Raw genomic sequence first — 12,184 nt, forward strand, 5'->3', positions numbered from 1 at the left:
ATGTGTGTTTACTGATACTAGGCTAGTAATCTTCTTGCTAGGAGGTAGAAAGTCTGCAGATATACCTGTGATAAGAAATAACTTTGTGTTGCAGAGATTCATTCAGTACCTGGCATCTAGAAACACATTGTTCAACCTGAGCAATTTTCTGGACAAAAGTGGATCTCATGGTAAGCCTATTCTTGTCTGTTACCTGAATAAGATCTTAAATAAGATACTATTGTTAATTTACTTCTCCATTCATAAGAAGCAAATAATGTTAAAAGGCTTCAGTAGTACATTTTTAGAAGTACTTAATACAGGAGCTCAAGTGAAATGAGAGCTGCAAGATCATTTCAAAACAGTGTTTCTCAGTTCTTGCAAAATCTTCATTCAAAAAGTGAAACTATAAAATTCCATAAAAAGTGCTGGATGAATCAGGGCCAAATCAGCTATCTGCTTAACTCGTCTGTGTCCATAAGTCTTTTATTTGCAATTAAACAAACCAAAAAATGACATCAGAGGAATTATCTAGTTTTGTTTTGAATAGCAAACTTAAAAGGCTCAAGGAAGAAATTAAGTACTTGCTTCCTCTAAAGTTTTTCTAGTTTGCTTTTCTAGCTTGGTTTTGAATTATTAGTGAATTGTCTTGTTTTTTTCACTTAAACAGGGAAAAACTTGTTTGATGGTAGCTGCTCTAGAGAACAGAGAAAATATAATTCTTCAGCTGTTATGGATATTAGTAGAATGTATGCAGAATGCATGGATGCTAAAGTAGTAGGCAAAATAAAGCAATACCAAGTTTGTCCATCTCTTATTGGAGAGACGTGACACCAAAAAGACTTGATCATCTTTTAGAAATGATAACACAGGGGAAGAACAAAGCCCCAAAATAGTAAACCTCTGTTTGTCAAACTGAAACAGAGTTTTCACATTCAGTGGTAGTGGTATTTAGCAAATGTGAATTCTGTCCAGTGCATGCTTTTGTGTACACTGCTGCTTTTTAGACTTAAATTGGAGTTTCATGGTTAATGCAGCACTGTGTCATAGATGATGTGGCATCAGAAATTGTAGTAATAAACCTGAGTTTGCAGAGATGCTTAGTATTGAGAAATATTAAGGAAAAATACATGTGAAGTTGAGAAATGTGAATTTTAAGGAAGATAACAAAAAGGGGCCAATACTGAAGAGGACGATCAGTTACTTTCTATACACATTTCAGTAACGTAAAGAAGAAACTTCAAGAGAAAAAGAAGAAGGTTAGACTGTAATTCTGTTTAGAAATTTTCTAGATTGGAATGTCATTGAAGTTTGAGGCTTTTTGCACAACCAAGTACCTTGAAGATCTCAGGTGTAAAAACTTCATTAATGGGAATTTTAATTTGAGATCAATCTTTATCTTGGAAAATGTGTAAGCGTTAAGCATAAACTTTCTGTTAAACTGGCATTTTTCATACTTACAGAGAGATAACTAATTTCACCACTAAGTAGTGTCACCCCATAACTATGTTGGAGCCACTGGCGGGTTTCCACAGGAAACCACCCATTTATGAATTGAGTGCATCAGTTTGTAGTAGAGAGTAGTAGCTTGTTTTGATGCTACACTGCTGATTTCTTTCTTCAGAAGCAAGAAGATGCCATACAATGTAAAATTAAATATAAATTTTTTTTTTGCACAGGTTATGACATGTCCGCCTTTATAAGGCGATATAGCAGATACTTGAATGAAAAAGCATTTTCCTACAGACAAATGGCATTTGACTTTGCAAGAGTGAAGAAAGGGTAAGCAAAATTTAGATACGTAAACGGATTGGATTGCCTGACCCATAAAAATCTGCTTTTGGCATTATGCTTAATTTTATTTTCTTAATGACTTCATTCTTCACTTTTTTGTTTAGCCACAATGAAACACCAAAATGGCTGAATTTCTTAGGCATTTGTAATTGATTAAAATTACACAAGGTGAAGAGGAAGGACTGTGGGTACTAAGGCAAATATTGAAGACTGCACTAAGATGCCCTGCGGAACTGGGAGCTTTTAGTGCTAGGTATTAAATCAGGCTCTTATTAAATTGTGCTGCAGGGAAACCGCATTTAGAATTTGTAGAAGGAAATGCTCTGAATCTATATTTAGGATGTTTCATTACTCTCCAGATAATTTCCATAAGAAAGATGACGTATTACAAAGGAAAACTCAAATGAACACATGAAATTCTGAATAGGCTACATAGCAAGCAGTTATAAAGCAAACAGAACAAGGCTGTAAACTGCTGAGTTGTTTTTCCTACAAAAGTTGTGGTTTAAAAAAAAAATAATGTGATATGGCATGGAAAAAAAAATTAACCATATACTCAAAGTAGTGTGTTGGTATCTGTCAGAACATTCTTTTGATCTCTAACTGGGTGATCCATAGCTTCAGATTATCTTTTGAAGCATTAGCTACACTGCAAGTGTCTTAACACCCACTGCATATGCAGTTTTGTTGACTGCATGCTAAAGATATTTATTTTAATGATGAGTTACATACAGGATTGCTCCAGTGGTTTTATGTATTCTGCAGCTTTGGGCTACTAACGCAGATATCATTGCTTGGTTTTCCTCTCCTGCTGTTTTAAACTAGTAGACAGTCTAAGGCCTACTGTAACTGTTTTTGCTATGTGGCTTCATGCCATTCCAGTAATGGGGACCAGAGTAATCTCTTGAACCCATCTGGAATATGACTCATTAAGAACTTTGTGACATGAAGGATAGTAGCTAGTGGGATTGGTATTACAGGTAGTCTTTGATCCAGCAGACCACTTTGATCCGGCGGTCCTAAGTTTCCTTTGACATGTGGTACTTTAAAATGCTTCAAGTTACATAAACATAAGTTCGGGTTGCTGGGCATCCTTCAATTTCTGCATTTCTATTATATGTTTCTGGAGAGGCTTTCTGTACGTTTTGTTTCTGAGAGTATAATGTAAAATGAATAGGAATGGTGATATGCATTTGCAAAGAGGAGATACTGTGCCTATCAGTGATTACAATGGGTCAATACCTAACAGTTGTCAAGTGCATTTGGGTATTTAGCAATAAAACTCAGCGTATGTGAAGACTACTCTAAGCCTTTGAGCTGCAAATAAGAAATGCTACATGTCCATGACTTCTAAGTGATCCAACTGGAGTAAAAGGCCAGCACCGCTAAGACAGTTCAAGATCAGTAATATTGTTATTAAGGAGCAATAGAATTAATTAGAGGAAAATGTGCTAACGTAAGAAGCTCTTAGCAACGATTGCCCAATTTAAGTTATTGACATGCATATATTGTGGCATATGATGGAAAAAAAAAAAAAAAGCAGCCAGTAGAAGTATTTTTTGTCTTCAGTGACCATAGATATATCATTAAAAAGTACTCTTAGCAATAAGTGTTCATTAGTTATTCATAACAAAGTTAATGCACAAGCACTACCAATTCTCTGAGTACTTCCATAGCAGTTATTTCTTCTCAAGTTATTCAAACTCTTAAGCAGCTTTAAGCTTAAGTTTAGGTAGCAGATAGGTTTGAGGAGAGGAAGAGGAAACAGCACGGTTCTAATTTGTATTCTCTTTTGCAGAGCTGATGGTGTAATGAGAACAATGGCTCCTGAAAAGTTGCTGAAGAGTATGCCCATACTACAGGCACAAATTGATGCACTACTTGAATTTGATGTATGTATTGAAGCTGACCCAGCTTTAACACTAGGCAGTGTTTTAAAAAGCTGCACTGTAATTAACACATTTCACATTGTAGGTAATGCTTCACTTAATGTTCCCAGTGTGTGAGCAAAAAAATCCAATTTCAGTGTCCCACTGAGGCAGACTGAGGTGCAGAGTGGTACTTTCCTATATGCCTAAATGCAGGATTTTTTTTAGAGAAACAGAATGGGAAATGAGGGCTGTTTAAGAATTTTGACTGAGAGTGTGGACTTTCATCTCTTGCATCAGTGAGGGGAAGAAATGGAGCAAAACAAGGAGACTGAAGAATCTTTTTTCTTTCTTCTGGTAACCAGCTTCTATTAGAAGGGAAAGAAGAAAACATTAAGTTACCACATGTGCATTGTTTCACTCCTTAAAACCTTCATCTGGTTTTCAGTTGTAAGTGAATTGATTAACTTTAATGTAGTCTATTTGTTGAAATGTGTCTTCAGTATATTTATAGCATTGTTAATGTTGATGGGGTTATTTATCTGCTTTAAGGATAAAACCAGGAGTCAATTGTAGGAGGTACACACTGTAATATCGCAGAGAGATCTTTGAAGGAGTCAATCTTGAAGTTGTTCTGTTCTTGGTGGGTGAAAGGACACATTCCCAGATGGAAGACAAGGCCCACTCCAGCTTTCAGATGAAAGCCTTAGAACGGTTTCGCTAAGGTCTTTTTGTTTCCCAAACAGCTTAGGAATTATGATGGTGGTCTACAAAATGTTTTTTTTTCCTTTATACAAGCAGTTATTTTCTGCCCAACTTAATATGAGAAATGTCTTGACTACATTAACCTAACTGTATTATCTAGTAGGCTACTGAAGCTTTGTTAAGCAATGTTATGAACTAGCCTTTGGTCCAGATTCATTAAAGCTTTTTTTAATAATGTCTCTGCCATCTACCTCTTTGTGAAGGAGTTAAGACTTGATAGGAGTAGTCTTCTGTAATAATGGTTTGTGTTGAAGTTGTGAAAAAAGCAACCTGTGGTCTATTAACTGAAACAGAAACAGCCTCTATTTAGTTTCTTTGTATGTAAACTTGTATTCAGTGCTTGATCCCATCTGTAACAGCATCAGATGTCTGGTGCTAGCTAAAACTGCTGCTTGCATTCAATAAATATATTATAACTAACTCTTATTTTATTTGTAGGTTCATCCAAATGAACTGACAAATGGTGTCATAAATGCTGCATTCATGCTTCTGTTTAAAGATCTTATCAAACTTTTTGCATGCTACAATGATGGGGTTATTAACTTACTAGGTAAGTAAGCCAGCATCGATATCTTACATACTATGAGCAAATAAAAAAGGAGTTTCAGATCTGCTTCAGGTTTTGTTTTTGTTTTACTTTAATTTAATTCTATTTTGAAGTGAGAAGTGAGAGATGACTTTAAGCCATGACCTTAGTGTTCATCTGAGGCTAGGTTTTGATATGCTCTTAAAATTGTACAGTTTATTTAAAAAGCATTTCTGTATGTAAAGAAATATATAGTGCTGTTAGAGACTGCGTAATACGTCCAATAAGGCTAGCAAAACAGCTTTTGCTATTTGTTTTTTTTTTTTTTTTTAATCCAGATTATTCTTTCGGTTAAATATGCTATGCCTTACCTGAAGTAATATCCTCCTGTATAACATCCTTGATCTGTCTGAAAGGCCAAAGCTGGATCTTCTCTAGAAACTTACTTACAGTCAACCTACATGTCCTGTGCAAGGCTGCAAACATGTTTAGAAATGCTCAGAAAACTGGATGTAAGCAACAGCATAACACACCTTAACCTTTGTTAAGGTTTTGCTGGTGGCTTTGTTATGAATGCTAAAACTAGGATTTGCCTTAAACTGCAGGAAATACAACTGACGTTGTAGAAAATAAGGTTCCACTACTGAAACCTCTGAGCACTTCAGCTGGTCTATAAAGATAGAAACTGAGATCACTTGGCCAGGATAGCTGACTAAAATCTGTGGCTGCAACTAGAAAAAGAAGAATCCGAGAAGTTGCGAAAATTATACTGGCAAAAAGAGATTCCTGAACTGTAAAGCTCAGACACTGGTCTTGTATCCATGTTGTAACACTTTCTGATGATAATTCATAAAAGTAAGTTCCAGGTATTTTGACTGAAACTCTAGGCATGGAAGCTGATGAGACAGATAAAAGTGTGTTGAGCATAACAGTTGAGTTGAGATTTCACTGTGTACTGCTACTGAAAGTGTAATTTCATTTGAAATATATGGCAGTTGTGCTTATTAATGGACACAGACCAACTTTAAGGAATTACTTGAGCGGGAAGGTGTTCTTTGCACTGTCCTTTGGAGTTCTTTGGAGTGAACACAACTTGGGAAAGGAAATATATTAATACACATCTAAGTATCCTTAAATGCTTTGATTTTTAAGGTTGGTAACTACTTTGCCTAGTTATTCATCTTTAAATACTGGGTTTACATCACACAGTGCTGTAGCTCCTTGGGGTGCAGTTTTCCAGTCTGTATAATTCTTAGGGATCTCAGCAGATTCTACTTCTGAATTCTACTAAGACTAGGAACACTGCTAGCTTAGTGTCCAGGTAAAAAATATTAATGGAGTGCAGTATTCTTGAAATGTGACTTTCCTGAAAACTAGAATTGCTGATGAATGCAGACCTAATGTAAGATATCTTAACTGAAATTTGCCAAATTATTTCTCTAGAGAAATTTTTTGAAATGAAAAAGGGACAATGTAAAGATGCTCTTGAAATCTACAAACGATTTCTTACTCGAATGACCAGAGTATCAGAGTTTCTTAAAGTTGCAGAGGTAAGTGACTTCCAGTCTTCTGGAGTCTGGCACTTAAGTATTTTGTGAACTATTTTAGCACCGATATAAAATATTAATTGTGCTTGTTAAGCATCTGACTCACTATATATAACTGTGAGGCAGCATAGAAATTCTTGGATCTGCTTATTCAGCTCTTCTTGAACTAGTAAGCCCTGCTTAGGCTTTCTGCAAGTCTCTGCTGTGCAGCCAGCCTCAATTTCCTGCTAATATATGTTCAGTCATAGCAGTATTTCTTGGAGGTGCATAATGCGTGCTTCTAGGGCAGAGTTGAACATGAGAGAATAATGTGGTGATCGTGAATAAAAGCATATTGATTTCATAAGTCTTATTGTTAAGTCTTTGCAGCTAGCTACAAGTTAACTGCAATGTGAAAATTTCCTGATTTTGATCCTTTTTATCATTCTCTTCTGTGGATAATACAAATATTACATGGTTAATTTGCTCTTTTGCTGGACCTTCATTTGTGGTAGTTGGCTCCTTGGCACAACACGTGCATTTTCCATGTTTCATGCTTCATTATAAAGGGCAGCAGTAATGAGCTGAATAAAATGTTTCTTTGCTAGTTTATTTAACTGTTTATGAAAGAGCCTGCTAGCCTCTTCAATGGCATGTAATGCCTGATGTGAACATTGGACTTGAGGGAGTAGTAGCATGAAGACTTCAGACCTACTTCAGCTATAGGTCAGCTTTACAGGACAAGGTTTATATTGACTACACTTCAAGATTACTAGATGTAGTGAAGCCTGCTCTTCTGCAAAACCTAAACCAACAGGCACTTTGAAGAGCAACAGGTAAGCAATAGGACAACTACAAAAAACTTGCAGACTGACATCTTGGTTTGAAAAGCTAGGAAGGAAGGTTGAACAAACAACGTGATGGGAGCTTAAACATTTTTTATAAGTGTTGTCTTCTAGGATTTGCTCAGTGGGTGAATTTTAGAGAAAATTGTTTGAGGATAGTCAGGCATCTAGATAAGGTGTGTTTGATAGTTCACTGATGCTGCCTTCTGAGGCAACAGTAGGTGACTAGAAAGTTCTGTCTGATTTGCAGTAGGGACTATGAACTTTACCAACATGGAAGGGTTAATGATGTGAGTTGATAAAGGTGATGAAATTACTGCTGGAAAGATAGGAACATCTGCATGTGAAAACATTGTAGTCTTTTTCTGAAGACAAAGTGCGTTAGAGTTTGAAGTGTGTACCACTGTTCTATCAAGATTAATGTCTGCTGTGATGGAATAATGTGCTTACGTTGTACCTTCTTTTTTAAAAACCCACAGCAAGTTGGAATTGACAAAGGTGATATCCCTGATCTTACACAGGTAAGACTCTCCTGTAATCTTTTTGGACTGTGTAATGAACATTTAATAATTAATAAGTGCACCAGGAATCTAAATACTTACAGGAAATGAATATTTCCAAGCACTCCAAATTTGCAAATAAGAAAAGAACTGTCAAAAGCTGTTTATGAAGACTAGTATAAGTAGATTAATGTCTTTCCTGATCTCTTCTAACCTGTAGCTGAAGGGTGAGCTGTGTTGCTCTTTCCTTGCTGAAGGACAGATTCTCACAGCTGTAGAACAGATTTGTCTGTGGCAACAAATTACATGACTGTTGTGATCATGATTGCTTCATAGTCTCTCTATGACACTGTAGTAGTCCAGAGATGAAATCTGGAGCATCAGTAACATTCCTGTCTCAGTCTAGGTGCATCAAACAGAAGTCATGATTTCATTGTGGAACTGTCAGTATACAACAAAACTTGCACACCAAAATTAGCCAGTGCTGTAGTTGCTTGAATTCTGTTGCACTGGCACATTTTCAATAGGCTTTGTGTTTAATGTGAAAAGTTTAATGTGGAGAAGAGGATACATACAAAAGAGTTTGGAATGTTGGAAGTTTCAGTGTCAGTAAAATAGGAACAGAAGCAAAACTGCATAACAGTTGTAAATCTTAAGAATTCATAACCCATAAATGTTAAGTTTTTGTAAAACCTCTAGGAAACCTGGTTTAAATTGACATCCGAATGGTGGTTCTCTTTGGTAAAAAAAAAAAAAAAGCCAGTTATTAAGTCTGAAACTCAGATGCCATGTGGAGGTGAAGAATTTTAATCTTTATAGCCCTGTAGCATCCCATAATTTCTACCCACTCTTATTCAGGTGCGGAAACAGAGTTGTAGTAGTGTTTGGAATGCGAAACTCAGTTCTGAAGTAGCTAAAGGAGGATGTTCAGCCAAATTTGTAACTAATGGGCTCTTTTTTTAAAACAAGGTCGTATATTAGTCATATATTAGTCATATACCAAGTCCTTGAACCAGAAGAAGTAATCTTAAGTTGGATTAACAAAATATGCTGTATCTGCTCCTGCTATTGTTGCATCTGCTAGGATGCACAAGCCTTGCTCCATTGTGGTCAGTTGCTACAGTTGCTTGGTTACTATTTAGTTGCTGCTACCTCTGAGGCCTGTCAGTGGAGGTCTTTAGTTATTTCTTTATCTGTTACTGAGGTGTATTTCACCTCAAGTATCAAGGTTTTGACCAAGAGTAGCTGTTTTTTGTGCCAATTGGAAAAACTGATGACTGACTAGTGTTGCCAGAACATGCTCCTCAGGCAGGAACAGGAAGCTGACTGCTAATCTAACACATTTATTATGTAGGGAACTGCATAATAAATTATTCTGGGATTGATAACTGCCACAAATGGCTATTTGATAGCAAACCTAAATCTCAAACCATCCATCATAGCTGTGTTATCCTAAAAGCTGTTCGGGACTTGCTTGCTGAAATTCATTTGCAACACTCTGTAGATTCTGCAAAGACGTAGGCAGTGCATTTCAATGAGAAGAAAGTAAAATAATAATAAAACTGAATTTCAATTAATAAGTTTTATATGTAATTACATATAATAATTTCAGCTAACGAAGTTGAAATATCAGTAGTGTACCTGAATTCCTAAAAGAAGTAGGATCACAGAATCACGGAATGGCTTGGGTTGGAAGGAACCTTAAAGCCCATCTAGTTCCAACCCCATGCTGTGGGCAGGGCTGCCCCCCCACCAGCTCAGGCTGCCCAGGATACCACCCAACCTGGCCTTAAATGCCTCCAGGGATGGGGCACCCACAGCTTCTCTAGGCAGCTGTGCCAGCACCTCACCACAATCTGAAGACAAAATTTCCTCCTAACACCTGGTCTTAATCACACTCTTCTGAGTTAAAACCATTCCCCCTTGGCCTATCCTTATCAGAGCAGTAGTCAGTATTGTTCCACAAGAAATTGGCTGTTTTGGCATTTGATGTGCCTGAATATATTTTAAACCAAGAAAGTGGTTACAGTACTGAAATACAAGTTGATAGCTGTCATCTTTGAACTTTCTGGTTTGGCTGCAAGGTTTTGGACGCTCAGGAGGCATCTTGGCACTTTATTTTCATCTATAAGCAAATATTGAAATATGGCAGTTTTCCCCCAAATAGCTAGTGAGTAACCTATAGCTATAGTTTCTCAGTGATGTTGGCCAGCAGATTAATCTAACTGAAGCAATATCCAGAGGAAATTAAGTGATGTTCAGAGTGACAAACACGATACCAGGCAATATCTAATATCTGAAATAGGTAGAAATTTTTCTAAAGCTGCTTCTGTTAATTCTGCTTGCTAGATGAGTTTCATGTTTTCTTGTCTTTTCTGAAAACTGTAAGTAATGTATTGAAAAGGTAGTTGAATTGTGTAGAGCTACAGCTCCTAAGAAAAAAAAAGTCATGCTTTTTTTAAAAAATATTTATTTATTTATTTTTGAAACATAGCTTTTTGCTTATACGGCTTACAGGCACAGTTTGTTTCTTGTGCTGTAGCCTTATTAAATAACTAGAAGTCTGAGTCTCTTCATCAGTTAATGAAAGACAAGTGTTCTTCAGGAACAAGAAAGAGATGAACAAAGTCATTTGTTTTTAACCAAATTCTTTATTGTGCATACAGTCTTAGAAAATAAATAGACCTTCCTATGAAATAGCAGTAATGTTGAATATGAAACTGCTATGAATAGCAGTTAAGATGGTGCTGCATTGTGTATGTGCATGGGATGTATTTGAATTCAAGTCACCAATTAAGGATTTTTTGGGCACTTAAAATTTTTGTATTTGTTAAGAATTACCTTACCATTCAATTTAATGTCCAAATTAATATAAAAACACTATAAATACAGTTAGCTCTGCATAACTACTAGGTACTAAGCGTCCTGAAGCGTCCACTTTAGGCAGACAACTGGTTTTCAGCATAATGTACATATAAACAGTAGAAAGTCTGTTTGCAAGCTTTTTTAAAAATTTATTTATTTATTTATTTATTTATTTATTTATTAAATTGATGTGTATACCCAGGAATTAAATACATTATTTATGAAAAACACCATAGGTTTTGCTGTCAGGAGTTCTGGTTGATCTGAAACACACTGATAAAGAGAATTCCCCTTTTAAAGACAGTACCAGTGATGAAACGGTAACCCTGATGAAATACTTCACTGTTATGCTCTGCTGTATCTCTCAAGGGTTTCCTTCTTGTGTGTTGATCTTGTAGAATTCTGGTTATCTGGACGCTATTTTTATATTGGAGTAGATAAGTGCCCTGTGATTTGTATTTATAACTACTTTTTTTAACTACCATTGTAACAGCAAGTGCCTGCCTGGGGATATTACCAATGAAGAGATTGCTTAAAATAAAATCTAAGATCAGGGAGTCTTGTAAAATGCTTGGTTTTTGTTGATATCCAAAGAAGTAATCTTGCTGAATTTTGACTTACCTGCTGGGCTCAGTAATCTGTGCCTAGTTTTGAGAAGACATAACTGAAAGTTGGTATTGGGATGTTGGGAGTATTAAATCAATGGTAACTGATTTGGGGGACATTGAAAAAGTCCTTTAGCTTGTTTTATTTAGATATACAAATGCTTTGCAACCCTTTGGTGTTAAATGATGTGTTGGAGATCTCACTAAAACCAGAACTGAAGGGATGACCTTGAATGTATTATTCTTATACTTGACCCTGTGGATGCCTGTGCTGTTGTCAATGTTTAAAACTGACTCAAAGCATGGTGAGCACATCCTGGATTCTGGCTGTAGGCTCTGTTTGGTAAAGTGAAATGCTTTCCCTCTGCAAATTTTGACACAATATTATCTTTTAAAATCTCTTTACCTGAATACCTATAGCATGGAAATGCACTACTTTCAGTGTTATAGGAACAGCATGAGTGTGCACATGGTGAACTTCAGAGAAGTTGTGCTAGATTTCTAGTATCATCAGGTCAAAGTAATCTTTTTTAAAAATGTGACTTTCTCTTTGCCTTCAAGGCTCCTAGCAGTCTTATGGAGACCCTTGAGCAGCATCTAAACTCACTGGAAGGAAAAAAACCTGGCAACAAGTAGGTACATGTTTTGAGAACTTTTCTCAAGGCAGAATATTAACAATTTGAGACTAGCTAATATTTAGGTTTGCCTCCCAATCTCCTTTAGCCACTTAGCTGGAAAATAAGCTGTGGTAAGACTCGGCTTTTCCTTTCCCTTACAAAGTTGTCTTAATGCCATCTGTTTTTCTTACAGGGGTGGGGGATGGGGGAGAGACACTGAACAGCTCAACACTTTTCATAATGAAGTAAAATTAACTGTGGAGCTGACCCGGTGGAACCTCTGCCACCAAGGGT

General features: G+C 36.4%; 1 protein-coding gene across 13 annotated transcripts in view; it reads left to right on the top strand.

Annotated features, from left to right (window-relative positions):
• Window positions 1-12,184, top strand: part of SNAP91 (synaptosome associated protein 91) — a 71,137-nt gene that overhangs the window by 20,831 nt on the left and 38,122 nt on the right. For all 13 annotated transcript variants that reach the window (XR_016464450.1, XM_090136060.1, XM_090136067.1 and 10 more), the window contains exons 4-10: window positions 95-170; window positions 1,659-1,761; window positions 3,572-3,665; window positions 4,845-4,956; window positions 6,376-6,482; window positions 7,783-7,824; window positions 11,835-11,905. Coding sequence is in view for 12 of the 13 variants with exons in the window: in XM_090136060.1 (XP_089992186.1) it covers window positions 95-170; window positions 1,659-1,761; window positions 3,572-3,665; window positions 4,845-4,956; window positions 6,376-6,482; window positions 7,783-7,824; window positions 11,835-11,905 (605 nt within the window). In the remaining variant the exon portion in view is untranslated. The remainder of the gene's footprint in view (window positions 1-94; window positions 171-1,658; window positions 1,762-3,571; window positions 3,666-4,844; window positions 4,957-6,375; window positions 6,483-7,782; window positions 7,825-11,834; window positions 11,906-12,184) is intronic.

Source organism: Phasianus colchicus, chromosome 2, assembly GCF_987193195.1.
Source record: "Phasianus colchicus chromosome 2, bPhaCol1.hap1.1, whole genome shotgun sequence".
NCBI lineage: Eukaryota > Metazoa > Chordata > Aves > Galliformes > Phasianidae > Phasianus > Phasianus colchicus.